This window comes from Cyprinodon tularosa, unplaced genomic scaffold (assembly GCF_016077235.1).
Source record: "Cyprinodon tularosa strain WSP-4 unplaced genomic scaffold, ASM1607723v1 ctg255, whole genome shotgun sequence".
Taxonomy (NCBI): Eukaryota; Metazoa; Chordata; class Actinopteri; order Cyprinodontiformes; family Cyprinodontidae; genus Cyprinodon; species Cyprinodon tularosa.
This window is the reverse complement of record NW_024038948.1, coordinates 374,271-391,276: the sequence shown is the minus strand read 5'-3', so window position 1 is coordinate 391,276 and position 17,006 is coordinate 374,271. Positions and strand designations below refer to the sequence as shown.

At 36.2% G+C, this 17,006-nt stretch overlaps 1 protein-coding gene across 1 annotated transcript; it reads right to left on the bottom strand.

Annotated features, from left to right (window-relative positions):
• Positions 1–933: 933 nt before the first annotated feature.
• LOC119785668 (sodium- and chloride-dependent GABA transporter 2-like) lies at positions 934–16,005 on the bottom strand. The gene is made up of 16 exons (XM_038288423.1): positions 15,792–16,005; positions 15,559–15,693; positions 14,826–14,966; positions 14,607–14,721; positions 13,497–13,544; positions 11,324–11,371; positions 10,183–10,312; positions 9,325–9,459; positions 5,682–5,785; positions 5,477–5,601; positions 5,192–5,304; positions 4,977–5,114; positions 4,750–4,852; positions 2,642–2,742; positions 1,678–1,824; positions 934–1,541 (listed from the first exon to the last, which is right to left on the bottom strand). Exons 1-16 carry the CDS (start codon positions 15,979–15,981, stop codon positions 1,374–1,376), a joined length of 1,941 nt encoding a protein of 646 aa, XP_038144351.1. The 5' UTR covers positions 15,982–16,005; the 3' UTR covers positions 934–1,373.
• Between the last annotated feature and the right edge of the window lie 1,001 nt (positions 16,006–17,006).

Below are 17,006 nucleotides of genomic sequence, written 5' to 3'. Positions count from 1 at the left end.
ATGATTTTTTTGCTCTTTTTGGGCCGATTCTCCAATCGTGGAAGAATTTTTTGATTGGGCCGACTATCAGCCTCGTCGTGCGTCATGTAGTTTACAGGGGGAAATGGGGGATGATCACCTCTCACAACAACTTCCTGATCAGCAATCGTAAGGTCATGAGAAAATCAAATGTTTGAAATTGAGTCGGCCGTCGTAAGATCGCACCAGTGCATCGGGCCGCACATTGTGAGAACTTGCATTGTGAGCTGTGAACTTTTAAACCCTAAGGTTTCATTGTACAGATTGAGCTGCAGCTGTGTACAATGATTGAAAATATCACACAGTGTATGCACGACTTAATACTAAATACTAAGCTCCAGCTACAGATATATACCATCCCAGAATGTTATTGTGTAATCATTATAGGTTTTGCTTTCCACACTCATGCTCATGTAAATACTTTGGTATATTTCGGTTCAGTAATGGAGCAGTTCACTACATTGGTATAACTTTTGCCTGTATTTTATTTCTGGAAGGCCGTGGAAGCAGTTTGTTGTGTTTTAACATCCATATGACTGAAGGCTGGAGTTGGACACCCTGGTTCCGTAGTCTCCGACTCCAGGTCTCAAGATCTTCCATGCTGCAACCTTTAGGTACACTCCTGCTCCAACACAGCTTAATAAAACGATTCAGTAGGGCATATTCATGTTTGTTAGAGACCTGACAATCAGCCTCTTATTTGATTCTGGTTTGTTGGAGCAGGGATGTATCTGAAAGTTGCAGTTGTTCTCCAAGTCTTTCTTTTTCTGTGTCCATATATCACAAATCTTTTTTTCCACTAACCTTAAATCAAATTAGAACAATTCAACACAGGTCTAGTCAAGTGATAAATCATCATAAAATGCGGATCTCCACTTAGGGACTGGAGCTTGAGACCTGCACCATTTTATTCTCTTTGGGTGTCAGTTTTACTATGCAAAGATCAAATTGGTCACAATAATTAAGTCAAACTAAAAATGATCACACCTCCATATCTTAGCCATTTCTATTTCTGGCTTGTCTTGCCCTTTTATTTTCTTCCACACTCTTAATTTCTTATTTATTTTTTGTCATATTAATTAATATATTTGGTGAGAGCTATAAATTTGAAAAATACATGAATGGAAAGTATTGTAGAAATGATTATATATATCCTAATTATTGCATTAGAACACCAAAAGATGTATACGTTTAGTAAACTTATGTATGATTATAGGAGTAAAGCTTATTGAAAGAGCAAACAATAAGGTAAACGTGTCGTCCAAACCCAGACAAATCTCCCTGAAATGTATACATATTAATAAAACTTCAACTGCAATATATATTATGCAGTCCAGACTCATTGTCAGCTATCATCAAACGTGGCTCCGCTCCTCCAGAATCATCTTCATGTTCCTTTCATCCTTATTTGTGCTTGGTTGCCTCTGTCCCTCAAAGATGGCCATGTTGCACAGCGTCAGAATGGGCTTACCAGGGGAAACTTGCCGCAGGTCTTTAGATGGTGAGATCATGTTTTTTGGATCCTTATAGTCAGAATAGAAATGTCATTGATTTGTTGTATAAACTGTTTAATTACCAAAATGTATTTCAAGATTCTATATGTTTATCTATATTTTCAAAAATTGTACCTTAAAAAAAGAAAGGTTTGACTTTACTCACCCTGTACAGAGAGACGAAAATAAATGCTGGAATGCACATCAGTGGGATGGCAATAAGTAGGCTAGCTATTGCAGAGACAGCTGGTCCTGGTAATTCACCATTCAAACTGATTGGGTTTTCTTTTGACAGGTTATACAGCATTGTAATCTAGGATTTAAGAGTAGTTACAAATGTTAGATAAGGATTTGTCTTGACTGGAGAAAAAGCAGAGATTGTCAGTGGAGGGCAGTGAGACATTATAGAAACATTATGTTTAAAACTCCTAAAATTTACTTGGTTGCTATTAATTTCTTTCCTTCTGGTCATACATTGTTAATGATTAAACATTAAGGCAAAATATCATGTATGATATGTAGTGAAATGTGCGTAAAAACAATGCAACCATTGCTGTATGCATGCAGTTAATAACTATCAAGACACAAGCTCCTCCATGAGGCACTCAGGAGCACTGCTTGTAAAATAGGAGATGGCTGTGAAAAGATGACACAATAATTGAGTCATCCCGTATAAAACATTTCCGAAAAAATAACCAGTTTATTTTAACACCCCCCCCCCCCTTCCCAAAAAATTTTTTTTCTGTTTATCAGATAGTTTTAGTTAGTTTTCTGTTGCTTCTGTTTCTGATATGAATTTTAAATGTTCTTCTTATATCCTTTTATATTGCAATTGTACAATAAATTTTAATGCATTGCTCGCTTTACTTTAATTACTACTAATATATCAAACTATTGTTTTTGCATGGTATAAAGATCCTTTTTAGAAACTGGTAAAAAAAAACACATTTAGGAAAACAATCTAAAATCTTTAAAACGGTTTAACTTTAAAATGTTTTTTTAGCACCTAAGCACAGAATGGAAATGAATACTCCGTTAGAAATAACATTATGAAAGAAAATAAATGCAAGATGGTTTAAAAATAGAAATAAACAAATAACAGTGAGGATGTTGCAAAGATTAAAACTCACCACACAGATGAGGGGGGTAACAAACATCCAGCAGTACTTTAAAACAGGGGTTGGTCTATAACCAATCATGTCCTCAATGTTATCATAGAAGCGATCTGCACCTACAATTTGGAGGATAAAAGGTGGATCAGCTTCTTTGTAACTCCAGAATTATGCAATACCACCAATTTTAAATGAAGTGCAGAATATAGTAAATAAACAATGGAAACTAAATTGTAATCATGGTTCTTATATCTAAAGACATGGAAAATTACACATCCACTTATTTCAAGTATGGAGCAATATTCAAATCAAAATGAGGAGAAATGCCCTGTGGAGAAATAGAAACTATGTACAAATCATAAAGGAATGAGGATGGGGAAAATGTGAGGGTGTAATGAGAGTTGTTCACCTTAAGCTGCCATAGAGTGAAGTACACATTAAAAACAGGATGAAAACTGATATTAGAAATCTTCTAAATAAAACAACATCCATATATTGTTTGCTGCGAACAGCAGAAAAAGTTAGCTCTCGATAAATCAACCCAGAAACATCCCATCTCTACAGTGGAAGAAACTGAGGTTTCTCATTTAGATTTAGATGAGAGAATGTCTCTGCACAAACAGAAAAGAAAAGGGCTTAATAACTCAAACTGGGAGGAGAAAGCTGCCGTAGAATCTGATCGATTTCTCACTCTGCATCAGTTTGCAGTTTGCAGTTTCCATAGAGGATGTTATTTTTCAAATAAAACGGCACTTTCCTGGTTTGCAGAATGAGGTTTTTAGGAGAGGAATATATCAGTTGCGGCATAGCTCCAGATCTCTAACAGAAAGGCATTTAGACAGATGATCTCAGAAATGAGAGGTGGAAATTCTAAGATTAGCAAACTTCCATTGAACCAGAAGAGCTGCTGATAAGAAAGGTATAAGTGCTGTAAAATATACAATTCTACAAAGGTGATATTTTTCTCATTTGTAATAATTTATCATTTTTTGATACATTATTCATATAAAATAATAAAAGCTGAAATACATGTAAAAGTGGGCTGAAGAGATGGATGGATACATGTTAAGCAACCACAGTTGCTCTGATTTAGTACGTTCCTGACATGACTAAACATTTAAAAGTGACTTAATGGAAAACAGAAGCTGCAGCTGCTGGGTTGAGACCAGTAGGGGGAGCAGTCATCCTGCTGATTAAAAGATCATCTTTACAAACTTGGTACTATATTTTTTATAATAATCAATGTTACAAAAAATAAGCTTATTCTTCAATAACTGCAAGGGAACCTAGAACAAACTGATTTGACCCCAAAAAAATATATATATTCAAAAAGGTCTACAAGAAATGTTTCAATGAAAGCTGTGTGATAAATGTACACTAAGCTACTTTGTCCGACATTCTCTTTGTATTATTTCTTTTTTTTGTTTTTGTTTTTCTCCTATTCTAACCACATTGCATCAAAGACCACACTTCAGTTGCAGATTATATGATAAATTGCAGTTTTTTCTTTAGGAAGTATGCTCACATTTAGGATCTAAGTCTTAAAACAATGTAGTTTTTGTTTTTTTCAAGGGTTAAATATCAAGACAAGTCAGTTGGTTGAATTGGAAATATAAATGCCTGGGCCCTTACATAATTAGAAGGGTGCTAAATAATGGATGAAGGCAAACTTAAAGTGCTAAGTCAGTGTGCTCCTTAATTTTTTGTTAATTGGGATCACTTCCTGATGACCCTCTTAATATAGTTACCACAAAAATACTAACTTACTCTGCTTCCTTACAGCTTGCCTTTTATAACGTATATAGCATATTTTGTATTTTATTGTTATGCGAAATGGAATTTTTAATTGTTAAAGACAAAAAGAATTTTGAAGCCATTATTTAACTAAATCAAATTAATTGAACCACAAATCTTGTTGACTTGATATGACAATAATTTTCTGCTATGACTAATCAGTAGAATACATTTAAATCAAACAGCTAAAGTTACAAATTGAAATATCTCAAATGAGATCATATTTGGAGTGAACTAACATACTGTGCAAAGACATAAAGAGCAGCTGTAGTTATTTTCCATTAATTCACAAATAAATCAAGCATTATGCAATGTGCAAGTTAGAAAATTACCATAAATCCAGGAAACAACAATAGTCTCTGCACAAGCAATGATGAGGAGGCTGGTTCCACTTGGACCAAAGGTGTCAACAAGCTGAAAGAGATGCACCCCTCCCTGAAAAATGGCATCAAAGCATTAAAAAAGATGGAGACGTTAAAATGAAAATGCATTTCCTTCTTACTCAGCTATGAAAAAAAAACACTCCATTGGAAAAATAGTGTTGATGAATTCAGCTCACCTCTGTGACAAACATCAGCCCCAACAGGAAGCAAATAACCGCGATGACCAGGACAAGGAGCTCCCTGGCACCAGGTCTCCTCAAACGACTTGGAAACAGGTCTGTGATGGCTGTGGCCAAGCTCTCAATGCACACAAACTGTGATGACAGAGTTATATTTCCATATTTATAGTGATAATAGTAGTGTGCATCACCCAATCGAATGAATTCAATACCTGGCTATCAAGACCAAGAAATAGAACCATCAGAAAGAAAAGCACGGCCCAGAAGGATGAACCAGGGAGTAACGACAAAGCTTTGGGATAGACGATGAAAGCCAGACCAGGACCTGAAGGGAACAAGGCAGAAAATTGAATCCCTTAAATAATGTTCGAACTTCATGTTAGCAAAGGATGCCATCTTGTGGAGCTCATGCTTTCTGTCAACATTAGGAAAATCAAACTTTAAAACTAAAAACAAACAAAAAAGGGTTTGTAAAGTTCAGGTAAAGGAAGTCTCACCACTGGCAGTAACTTCGCTTATGGGAATGTTCAGGTCATGAGCCATGAAACCAATGACTGAAAAGACGGCGAAGCCAGCAAAGATACTGGTTGCACTATTTAGACAGCACAGTGCCAAACAATCCCTGAAACAGAGCCAGAAATTAGACGAGCACAAAGTAAATGAGTTTTAAGTTCTATTTCCAGTACATCTAATGATACTAACCTGTAACAGTTGTTGTTGTACTTGTTATAGCTTCCCAGGGCTGTTAGGACTCCTTGACACACAGCGTAGGAAAAGAACACCTGAGTTCCTGCATCACGCCACACCTGGAGGGGTGATAGCAGAACAGTTTCAACATTTCAAGGGTCTTGCTGACATTTCCTTTCTTGAGAAATGTAAAATGAATAAATCTTTAGAAGCCATTTACACCTTTTGTCACGTTACACCCGGTGTGTATTACTGGGATTTTATGTTATGGACTAACTCAGATTAATAGTGAGTTCATAGTGAAATAGAAAAAAATGACAAACTTTTTTCAAGTTATTTTAGAAATAAAAATCTATGTTATGTCTTGGTTCGGGACAAATTTGTCATTTACTCTGTTATTTTTCTTGTTTTCTTATCTTTATGCAGTCTCTATCCCTGAGATGATGGGGACCAAATACACCATCACTATGGTGAAGCAAAACTGTAGCAGCATCATCCATCCATCCATCCATCCATCCATCCATCCATCCATCCATCCATCCATCCATCCATCCATCCATCCATCCATCCATCCATCCATCCATCCATCCATCCATCCATCCATCCATCTTCTTCTGCTAGCAGCATCATGCTTTGGTCTTTTCTTTATAATGGGCTAATGTAACTGGATTGATGAAACTAATTTAAAAGTACTACTGAAAAATAACAATAATAATAAAAAAAAAAACATCCCAGCAGATTCTAGAGCAAGTAATGCAATAAGAGGTTCTCCTTCTCCTTCAAGCAGGAAAATTACCAAAATTGTAAAACCAAAGCTAAAATGGGAGAGTTTAAAATAACATGATTTAGATTTAAAAAATTTAAAACAGAAGTTTGAAAGAACATGTAAAGATACCATCCCCCAATTTCACTTTTAGCCATTTCACAAAGATAAATAGGTAAGACACACATTGAAGTTAATGAATATAATGTTAAAAATTATTTAAAAAGTTAGAAGAAGTGTTAAAGTCTTGCAATGGCTCTGTAGAAGTAAAAGAGCATTTCTTTCCTGATGGTGACCAGATTTGTTTACATACTTGTCTGTTTGCACTGTCCAGGCCTGACAGCATCTGGTTAACATATGCAACCCAAAAGCTGTTGCATATTTAGCTATGGAACTGGCAAGTATCCAAAGCAACATGCAGACCCTTCCTGAGGCCTTCGTGATGAGCTAGATTATTTTCTTGCTTCAGGTCATAATGGGATTCTAAAAACTGTGTTAAAGGTTCCTGACATTTTCTGCTGCATAAAGCAATGGCTGTTTTGTCTTAAATCAAAGCCCAGTTTTCAACTGTATCTGCTTCCTCTCTTTACAGATTCACACAGGCACTGTGACAAGACACACATTCTCCCATTGAGCACATGCCAGATGCAGACCAAGGCTCAATCACCATTCTGATGCAATTCAAGCAAAAACAGATGCTTGCGTGATAAAGTCAGGCTCAGAAGGCCGTGAGCATCTGGCATTGCATAAGGGTGCTCAGTAACACAGAACTTTTGCCTTCTTTTTTAATGCACCTACACTTTACTTTTCCAAAATTGCCAGATTCTGAAAACAGGTCCAAGCTGTACATTTGTCAGATCTTAGCAAACAAAAACTAAATGAAACAAGAGGAGCAATAAACATCCCTGCAAACACACGCCCTAAAAAAAAATGAACATGAATATTAAGATAATATTTAACTGTATTTCTAAAGACAGACTTGTCAATATTAATTGAAATGCAAAATGTTTTGTTTTTTCATGAGCAGGATGTTCCCGTCTTCATGAATATTTCTCATTATGAGTGACGTTATGTATGTTGACCAAACAAAACCTACTCCTCAGTCACATTTGATGGTGCAAACTTTAATGGTTACATTCTTTGCAAGCTCCTAGGTATTAGAAAAAAGACTGATGTTTGTATATAGTCTTGTATATAGTCTTGTATTTGCATATATTGTCTTGAATTTCAACAGATTCACTACTAACACCCTTAGTAGTTCATTCCTAAGTAGCTTATGAACTTTCTCAATAAATCGGTGATAAATTGTAATTTGAGTTTATACATTATTTGTTCAGCGGAGAACAACATCATGAGATAAAACTACAGACATAAAAGGGAATATTACCTCTCTGCCTGTACTTACAGCTCCATCTCAATGAATCCCGATCTGATTAAAAAGTTATTTTATTTCAACAACTTAACTTAAAAGGTGAAACTTGTAAATGTTATATAGATTTAGAATAAAGTGATTATTGATTATTATTTTAATGTGTGGATTAAAAAATTAAAACGTATTATAAATAAATATATCATGTTCTACATATTCATAGACAGGATTGCATACTTCACAGTAGACAATCAATGGAAGGATACAAAGGGTAAGCCAGAAAGGCTACTGCTAAATACGCTGCTTGTTCCCAGACTGCTGCCTCCAGGCATATAACATTATTGTGGCCAGATACCACAGACCACATTGATGTAGTCTAAAATCCTGCCTGAGTATTGAGTACAACTCACAGAGTTCTGCCTCTAGGGACATTAAAGAGCTTACTATATGTCATTGATTATAATGCTCTACTGTATGGTCATATACTTTTATCTGATAAAAGACTAAATGCAGTCTATTATGCTTGTCTACGGTCAACTGGTCAACTTGTCAAGGTTGTTACATAATTGGGTGGACATCATTTTTACTCCATTTGCACCCTCAAAGGTTGCTTTTAAATGTTCCCCAGGTTTCAACTGTCTGTAAACATAACATGACTCTCCTATCATGCATTTTGATCACAAATCTCTGAACTTACAAGCATTCATATATAGGATGGATATTAAGACTATCATAAAGGATGCAGCAAAGATGAAATATTTTTGTTTTTGTGGACAGTTAACCCGTTTGTTCACCCGTTTGTTGTATTTTTTTTTTTTTTTATGGTTTATGTTTTTCCACTTGTTTTTTCTGAGCTTCAAGTAAAGCAACCTGGACTTTTTTTTTAACACATCAGTAGAGCCATTACATGTTAATAAAGTATAAAAAAGGTCTGCCTTTGCAGTAAATGCTCAAACCATCATTCCTCTTTAGAAATTTTCACAAGTTGTAATGTTCTCACAAACTGCTTTCTGGGGATTTAATTAGCTGTAAGCAGTGATCATGATTTTTGGTCATACATTGATGTATTATGTGCCTGATATTTATTTTCAACCTTTGTTCTTTCAGCTACATATATAACCCGACATGTCAGAGTTGGGTTGTAAAGAGTGGTAGAAGCTGGAGTTAGAGGGCGGGGGGGTAGGTCTAATCCTTAAAACATATGTTCAAACTTTCAAAAGGAAAACTGTGTTTTTGCTCCAGAGTTAATGGTGCTGCATAAATCTTCAAACTTCTAAGTGAAGATGATGTTTATTTTCCCTTCTTTGCTGAAACTGGAAACAAAAAAAAGGAGCAGTCACAGAGAATAAGAAGATTTTGAGTTATCCTTTTAACTGAGGGGAATCTAACAAAGAGACATGTGTTCAGAACAGGACAGGACAGCGTGGGATCACTAAGCATCTTTTAGTTTCCGTTTGGAGTTCTGCCTCAGAGACAAATACACATTGTTATAGGAGCAGCTATTTAGTGGGGGGGTCATTTCTTACATCTGGTTCAGCAAGCTTACTGAAGTTGGGTTGGAGGTAATACTTGAGACCCTCTCCTGCTCCTGGAAGTGTCACTCCACGAATAAAGAGGATGAACAGCATTAGGTAAGGGAATGTAGCAGTGAAGTACACAACCTGTAAAAAAAAAAAAAAAAGAAAGTTAACTGTGTTTCAGGCATATGAGCAAAAAGGCATATGTCAGAGTTTAAAATTAAATGGGTTGATTGGTTCAGGAAGAAATAAAGGAGCCGTGCCTATTAGACTAGTTTAAAAGTTTTGAACAACTTACAATATGGCAAACATAAGGATAGGACTAAACGTTTTTGCCTTACACCCACAGAGCTATATGTTACTAAACTTCACCGGGACTTTAATTAGAAACATGTGTTCTTGGAAACATGAGACGAGTTATTTTGGAAGCCAACACTCCAAATAGGTTTTGTGTAAATACTGAAGGTTGTAAAGCACCTAGTCCCCAAGGAAAATCAGGAAAATCAAGTTGGAAGATCTGGGATTGGTAACTCCTTGTTAATAATAACCAAAATCATTTGTAATCTGTTTTATTTGAAATGCTTCTTTAAATATCAATTTTTTTTTGAGAGAGAGAAGTGATCAATTTCCTTTGTACGTACAGTCAAAAAAACCAACTGTTTTCCTTTTTATTGTAAATCAGAAGTTTGATAAAACCTTGGATTGACAGGGATCTTTTGAATTATGTTCAGTATAAAAAATAGGGAGTTATTACTGTAGGTTTAATCAAAGAGATACTTGATATAAAATAACAGCTTTATAGAATAATGATTTAACGAGCTGATGTTTACAAGAAGAACCTGATCAAATCCAAAGGTAGTTTTTTACCTTTCCTGTGGTTTTGATTCCCTTCCAGATGCAGAAGTAACATATAACCCAGGCGAAAAGGAGACACAAAGCCAGGTCCCAGTGCACTTTACCCAAGAACATTTCATCTGACTTTCTCAACACTCGGTATCTGTGTGGATGAGATGAGCACAGAACAGCCATTTTATCCATATAAAGTTTTCACGACTATAAAATATATCTCCAAACATATCATTGTGGTTACTTCTGTGTAAATCATGTCCAGTTTATTGAGCATTACTTCAGTTTGTGCAGTAAACCCAGAGGGGGTTCGGAAAAAAAAAACATGTTTTTCCCATTGCAGCCAAAATATTTCCTAATACAAGTCCTTACAGCAGATCAGATGTTGATCATGTGAAGAGCAGCATCTGCATGTCCAAGGATTAAAAAACAAAAATAAATAAAAAGCAAACGACAGTTAATCCAAAGTTTGGAGCTAAAGATTCTTTCTTGCATTTACTGAGGAATGCAAGTAGTTTTTTTTTTTCTCCTTTTGATGACTTTCTTTCACCTTTTGGCTTATCACTGGAATACTGCATAGGGAGACTTGAGTTCACCGCTTAATTTGTGGGAAGCATTCAAAGCTGTTGCTGAGGAATGTCTGATCCAAAAAATATTTCAAAACATGGATAATGATGCCAGCATGGTTTTTATCACAGTTTAAATGTTAGAAATAGCTGGCAGTAGTTCACAAGGCAAGATGGTTCTACTAAGAATAACAGATTTATTTTAAATAGTTAAGTAAGTGTAAGTATTTATGTAAGTAACTATGTAAGTAACTATGATGTAAACAAGAAACATAAGGGAGTTATTGCTTGAATGGTTTTTACTGCATTTCACTGTAACTCCACTCTTGTCACCTTTTGATATTACCTAAAGGGGCCTTGCTACTTGAAAAAAAGATCAGTATCTAAAAAAAAATCACTTATAGCATAACTGCTCTGGCATATGTCAATCTATTACATTATTTTATGTAAAAGATATTAACTTTTAGGATAGGCACACACACATCTTGTGTTTCCATGTCTTATGGCGACTTTTGACTTTCATTCAGATTCTACTGTAACCTTAACTAATTTCACACCTTAGTGGTGTGAAATTAGTTTTGTTGGCCACTACTTACGTCCAGAACTCTTCCTCTGGTGAGTTAATTATGAGGAGAGTAGAATTGCTGGAAAAGCAAAAACATAATTAATAATGTAACCCAAATTAAATTTTCTCATGAATATCCATCAATCCATCCATCCATCCATCCATCCATCCATCCATCCATCCATCCATCCATCCATCCATCCATCCATCCATCCATCCATCTGGGTCGCGGTGAGGCTGTTGCCTATCTCCAGCAGTCTATGGGTGAAACGCAGCGTGCACCCTGGGCAGGTTGCCTGTCCATCACAGGGCAACACAGAGATATGCATCCAGGAGCAAACACCAGAGGACAAATTAGAGGTGCAAATTAACCTAACGCTCATGTTTTTGTTTTTTTTTTGTTTTTTTTGGATTGTGGGTGGAAGCTTTAGTACCTGGAGAGTACCCAAGCATGCAGGAGAAGATGCAAACTTCATGCAAAAAGACAGCGGGCGACGACCTGAACCTAGACCTTGCTGCAAGGCAATAGTGCTATAAACTGCACCACTGTGCAGCCCTTCTAATGAATATGATTAGCTAAATACTGCAGTGTAACATAGATTAAAGAAGTGTTGTTTTATAGTAGCACTGTCTAGAATACCAAGACTTTTCTTCAGAAACTTAGAGTCAGATTTGCTGATACTATCAAGACTGTTCACATGCAGGCAGATTTACAATGCTGTGATTTGGTAGTCACAGTGGAGACATGGAAAAAGAAGATTTAGGTGTTTCTTTTTATATGTTTGTGTGAGTGTGTGTTCTTGTACTTAATGTAAAGTGAGGGAATTCTTTCCTGCATTTTACTAGAAATGTGGGGACTTTTATGTAAAGTGGGGACCTTCTACTAGTTCTCCCTTTGCTGGCTTAGTTTTAGGCCCAAGTTCTGATTTATGTTTAGGTTTAAGTTTAGTTTAAGGTTGCGGCGAGGTATGTAACAGTACTGGTTAGGTGCAGGACTGTCATGGTTAGGCTGTAGAATGGGTGGAAAGTGAATGGAAGTCAATGGTCAGCGTATGCAACGTCCTCACTTTGAATTTAAAACACAGATGTGTATGAGGGACCATTCATTTTATTAATAATTGAACTTCATTGATCTTACATTGGAGAAATTCACCTCTGCATTTAACCCATCCCCTTTGGGAGCAGTGGGCTGCCATCGTGGGGCGGCCAGGGAGCAATCATGGCTCAAAGGGTCTTGCTCAGAGACCCAGAGTGGTAGTCTGTGGCAGTGGGTTTTGAACTCACAACCTCAGGATTCCAAGCTTAATGCCATAACCTCTAGGCCGCCACTGCCCAGTGGGGAGGATTTCCCAGGAATATGCAACATTTTCAGGACTTACTGGTACTTATGGCGACCAACGACTCGTCCTCATGAGGATAAGCTCTGTTGTTGGTGTGGAAGTTTGGTTTTGGACTAAGGTGTGAAATGAATTTAGGTTAAATTTAGGGTTAGGTATGTGTTGGTTATGGTTAGGCTTAGAGCAAGGGTGTGGGTTAGCCTTAGAAATGAATGCAACATGAATGGAAGAAAGTTCCTACAAGGATTTCACAAAACGTGTGTGGAAACGCTAATTAAACTATGCAGTCCTACATAGAAGTTTAAAAGTTTGCTTGAGTAGTCAAACGTCTTTGATAACCGCGACATAGCTTCATATAGAGATTTCCACAGAATCACAATTGCCTGCTGTGAGTTTTGAGAAGTTTATAACCATATTGCACCACAACTGAAAATGTTCCCAAGAGGTAGACCAACCCATGCATTACCTTCTAATTCCCTAAATGTTCCAAAAACTGATACCCTGACGAGAATATCACTAACAAATTACGTCAGAGAACTACTTCTGAGGGAGACAGCTCATTTTTCTTGACAACACTGATGGCTTTCTGGTTGAAGCAGAAAAAAATATGGATGTAAAGATCATTCAAACCACATCAGTGCAAGCCGCCACTGTTGATGCCTGAGGCTTTTTACTGTTCTGATGTCTCCTCTTTGAATGAATAGAACATTTTGTCAAGACAGTTGAGCAGTTATACTCAGAATCTTGTGACAGTGATTGAACATTTTCATTATTCAGTGTTGCAATCGTTGTAGAGTAAATGCAAAGTATTGGCGAATGGGGAAACATTCAGTCAGTAAGTAAAGTTGTCTGCAGGCTATTACTTACCTCCAGAACTCCTCTTCTGGTGAGTTCACTAACACGGGCGAAGTACTTCTAAAAAAAACAAAAACATGAATAACTGTAAAAGATAACCCAATTGACATTTTCTCATTAAATATGATTTCCCCAATGCTGTTATCTAACACGGGCTAAAACATGTTTCATGTAGTGTTGTCTTACAATTTAAGCCCATCTTCACAATGGATTAAGACTGCCCTACAGTCTGCAGGACCGTTCAAGTATGCCCTGACCCTGACCATTTTTATTTCCATATCTACCACAAGGTCTTAGATAACAAGGCTTTTCTGCACTGGAAACTGGAGTCAGATTAGCTGATGCTATTTAGACTGTTCTGGCTTATTAACATTTTTTCAAAGTGGTGATCATAGTATGATTCGAGGGTAAAAGAAGATTGAGATATTTTTTTTTTCTTATTCATCTTTATGAGGATACAGTGCAAATAAGTAGCCCGACTCAAAATATCTGACCACTATTTCCTCATATTCAAGGAATTATGACTAACAAAGAAGCCTCTCCTCCAATTTAACAATAATACTGAAGTTATTTGTTTATATTTTAGATTAAGGGGAAAGAGAAACTAGACCTTACTTATGGGCACCATGATTTCAAAGAAAAAGTAAAATAGCGGCCTGATGTCATCGACTAATCATTGATTAAACTTTTTATCACATTTTGTGCACTTCTAGCCTCCCTTGTGGATTAAATTTTGAGATTTAACAGGAATTAATTGTAAAAAGAAAAAGAAAATCAGTTTTTTTCACTGATATAGTAATGAAAGAGTGCCATATGCAGTTTAAGTCAAAAGATTATAACTAATAGAATTTGACCACTTTGTCAAGCTTTTATTGAAAAATATACCATGTATTGTTTTTTTCAGAACTATAAAACGAATCCTTGCAATTCCAAATTTCAGTTTGTAACAATAACATCCTTAAAAAGATAGGTGTAGTCCCTACATAGCAACACCTCGCTTATTCCATAATTTCGTTCTCAAATACCTGCTTTACTGTCATCATCACAACCATCATTAAGAATTCTTACACATAACTTTAAAGACTCTTGATTCTCCAGATAATTAAAAGGTTAATTACTTACAGATTTATGTCGCTGTCATAAGTATAATGGGAGTTGTTGTATAGAAATGACCAGTTGGATCCTCTATTAAAAAGGTCAGGATTGGCAAAATAGCCAGCTCGACTAAAACATGAATCTGTTGAGTAAAAGAATTTATGGTTACTTCAAGAAAAAATAAGGGTACCTGCCTCCACGGCCCAATTCATACACTAAAAAAAAGGAAACATATAATTTCCTTACCAGTGTTCCACCAGTTCTCACATGTAGACCAAGGAAGGGGACTCTTGAAGGCATTTATTAAGTAGAAAATAGCCCAGGCCAAAACCACAATGTAATAGATGTTCAAGTAGATTACAATCACCTGGGATGCAATCCCCACCCCTGCAAGGGAAAGGGAGATTTTTTTCATGCAGTAGGAGAATGTTTCTTCCAGCTGTCCTACAGTTTGATCTCAAGTGTGCTGGTCTAATTGACAAGAGTTACTCTGGTTGTTTTGTATTTCAAGATGACAATGCAAAGTGATAAGAATTAGTTATGAATAAGAAATGACTATCACTCTTTATGAAATGTCTGCTAACAATGCATTGCATTATAAAGTTTCCAAGATCTCAGTGTAATTCATTTAAACATTATGTTATGGGTGAACATAACTAACACATAACTTGCAGACTAAATGTTCAATTTTATCCTCATTTCACTGCAGCATCTTCTTTTACATTTTTAATTGGTCATATTTATTGTTCTGCTTGAAAATGAAACACAAGTTTGCACTGCACTTTGACATGATAATAAAAGGCTTCCAAGATTGTGTGTGGAATGTTACACAATGTGTGTGTTTTTTTTTAAGAATATTAACTCTATGCAACTCTCTGTATCTTTTTGTTTTGCTCTTTCAGAGTTTGACAGTTATCACATGGCAGCAGATAGCACTGAAGGGTTATTGCTTTCAGGGTATGTCTAAGCCTTGGGTTACCCTCAAACATGGGGCATATTTTCCTCCAGGCGGTCACCCCTCCCTCACTGGTGTACTGGCCCAATGCAGTCTCCAGGAAGAACACAGGGATGCCACAGCAGAAGAGAAACACACAGTAAGGAATGAGAAAGACGCCTGAAAACACAGACGTTTAAGAGGAAATTGGATTATTTTTCGGAAATTGTTTAATCCTTACTGATTATAAGACATGTCTCACATGCACACCTCCTTACCTCCTCCATTTTTATAGCACAGATAGGGGAAACGCCAAACATTTCCAAGGCCAATTATTTCACCAGCCATAGAGAGAATAAACTCCATGTTGTTTGCCCATTTTCCCCTGGGCTGAACCCCCTCCTCAGGATCTTGTTTATCTTGCCCATGTTCTTCTGCGGGGCCCCTTTTGCCTTCTTCTTCTGTCATAATCCCCCTAAAGCAAATGGAGAAAAAAAACATCTATTGCTTCCCATTTGCTTTTTACTGATCCGTATGAATAAGAAATGTTTTATGTAAAAAAAGAAAAAAAAGTTTTAATATTATCACTAAAACTAAACAAACTACCGTACTCTCATCTTTAAGGAATGCACTAATAAAACCTTCATACACCAAAAGACTGTTACTACAAATGTCCACACTCTCATTATTAAAGTAAATTTTCAGTAAGTCAAAAAGCAAACTTTTCCAAAGATTTACTACTTACCAAGTAGATGTTTGTGACGATCAAAGATAAAACTCCTAGTTTATCTGAGCAAAAGTTTGAAGACAAAGTCTTATTATACAAGGGGCGTGTCCGACAGGAGATAGGCTGTCCCACAGAAAATGGATTAAATTACATGCAGGGGCAGAGCTAGATGGGGGACCAGGGGTGACCATGGCCACCCTTAGCCAATCATAGGCTACCCTACCATGTATTTCCCTCTAATACAGATGGTGGCATTATATTAACAATTAAATATTAACAATTACTTGACACAAAAACACTGTGGTTAATTATTCACATCAATATACTAACATTAAAGATGATAAGTACAGAATTCAAGCAGAACTAGGTTTTGTGTTTTATGGGGTAAAGAGAAAATTATGTCTCTGCAAGTCATGAAGGAGTCTTCAGTGAAATCATTGGTAAAAAACGAATTAAATAAAAATAAAAATGTATTAAATAATCAATTATGTAGCTATTTGTACTTGTAACTATCAATTGTATTCAGAATGATTACTGATAAAAGTAGGTAAGTAATGACAATGGAAAAGATGTTCACCCAAAACTCAAACCTGAAAGAATTTTATCCACTATAGCTTTTATCTAGAAAGCTTAGATTTATTAATATATTCGTCTATTTGTTAGCAAAACTGTGGGGAAACATAGTTTGTCTTTAATTACAAAATATGGACTTTTTGACATCAATTTTCCTGTTGGAACATTGTAGATTGACCGAGAGGTTTTGGCA

Coding starts and splice junctions, on each gene's coding strand:
- LOC119785668 (XM_038288423.1), bottom strand. CDS start 15,981: ATGACAGAAGAAGAAGGCAAAAGGGGCCCCGCAGAAGAACATGGGCAA. Junction 4,853..4,976: donor GGCTGATGTTTGTCACAGAG/GTGAGCTGAATT, acceptor GCCATTTTTCAG/GGAGGGGTGCATCTCTTTCA. Junction 2,743..4,749: donor TGTTGTTTCCTGGATTTATG/GTAATTTTCTAA, acceptor TCCAAATTGTAG/GTGCAGATCGCTTCTATGAT.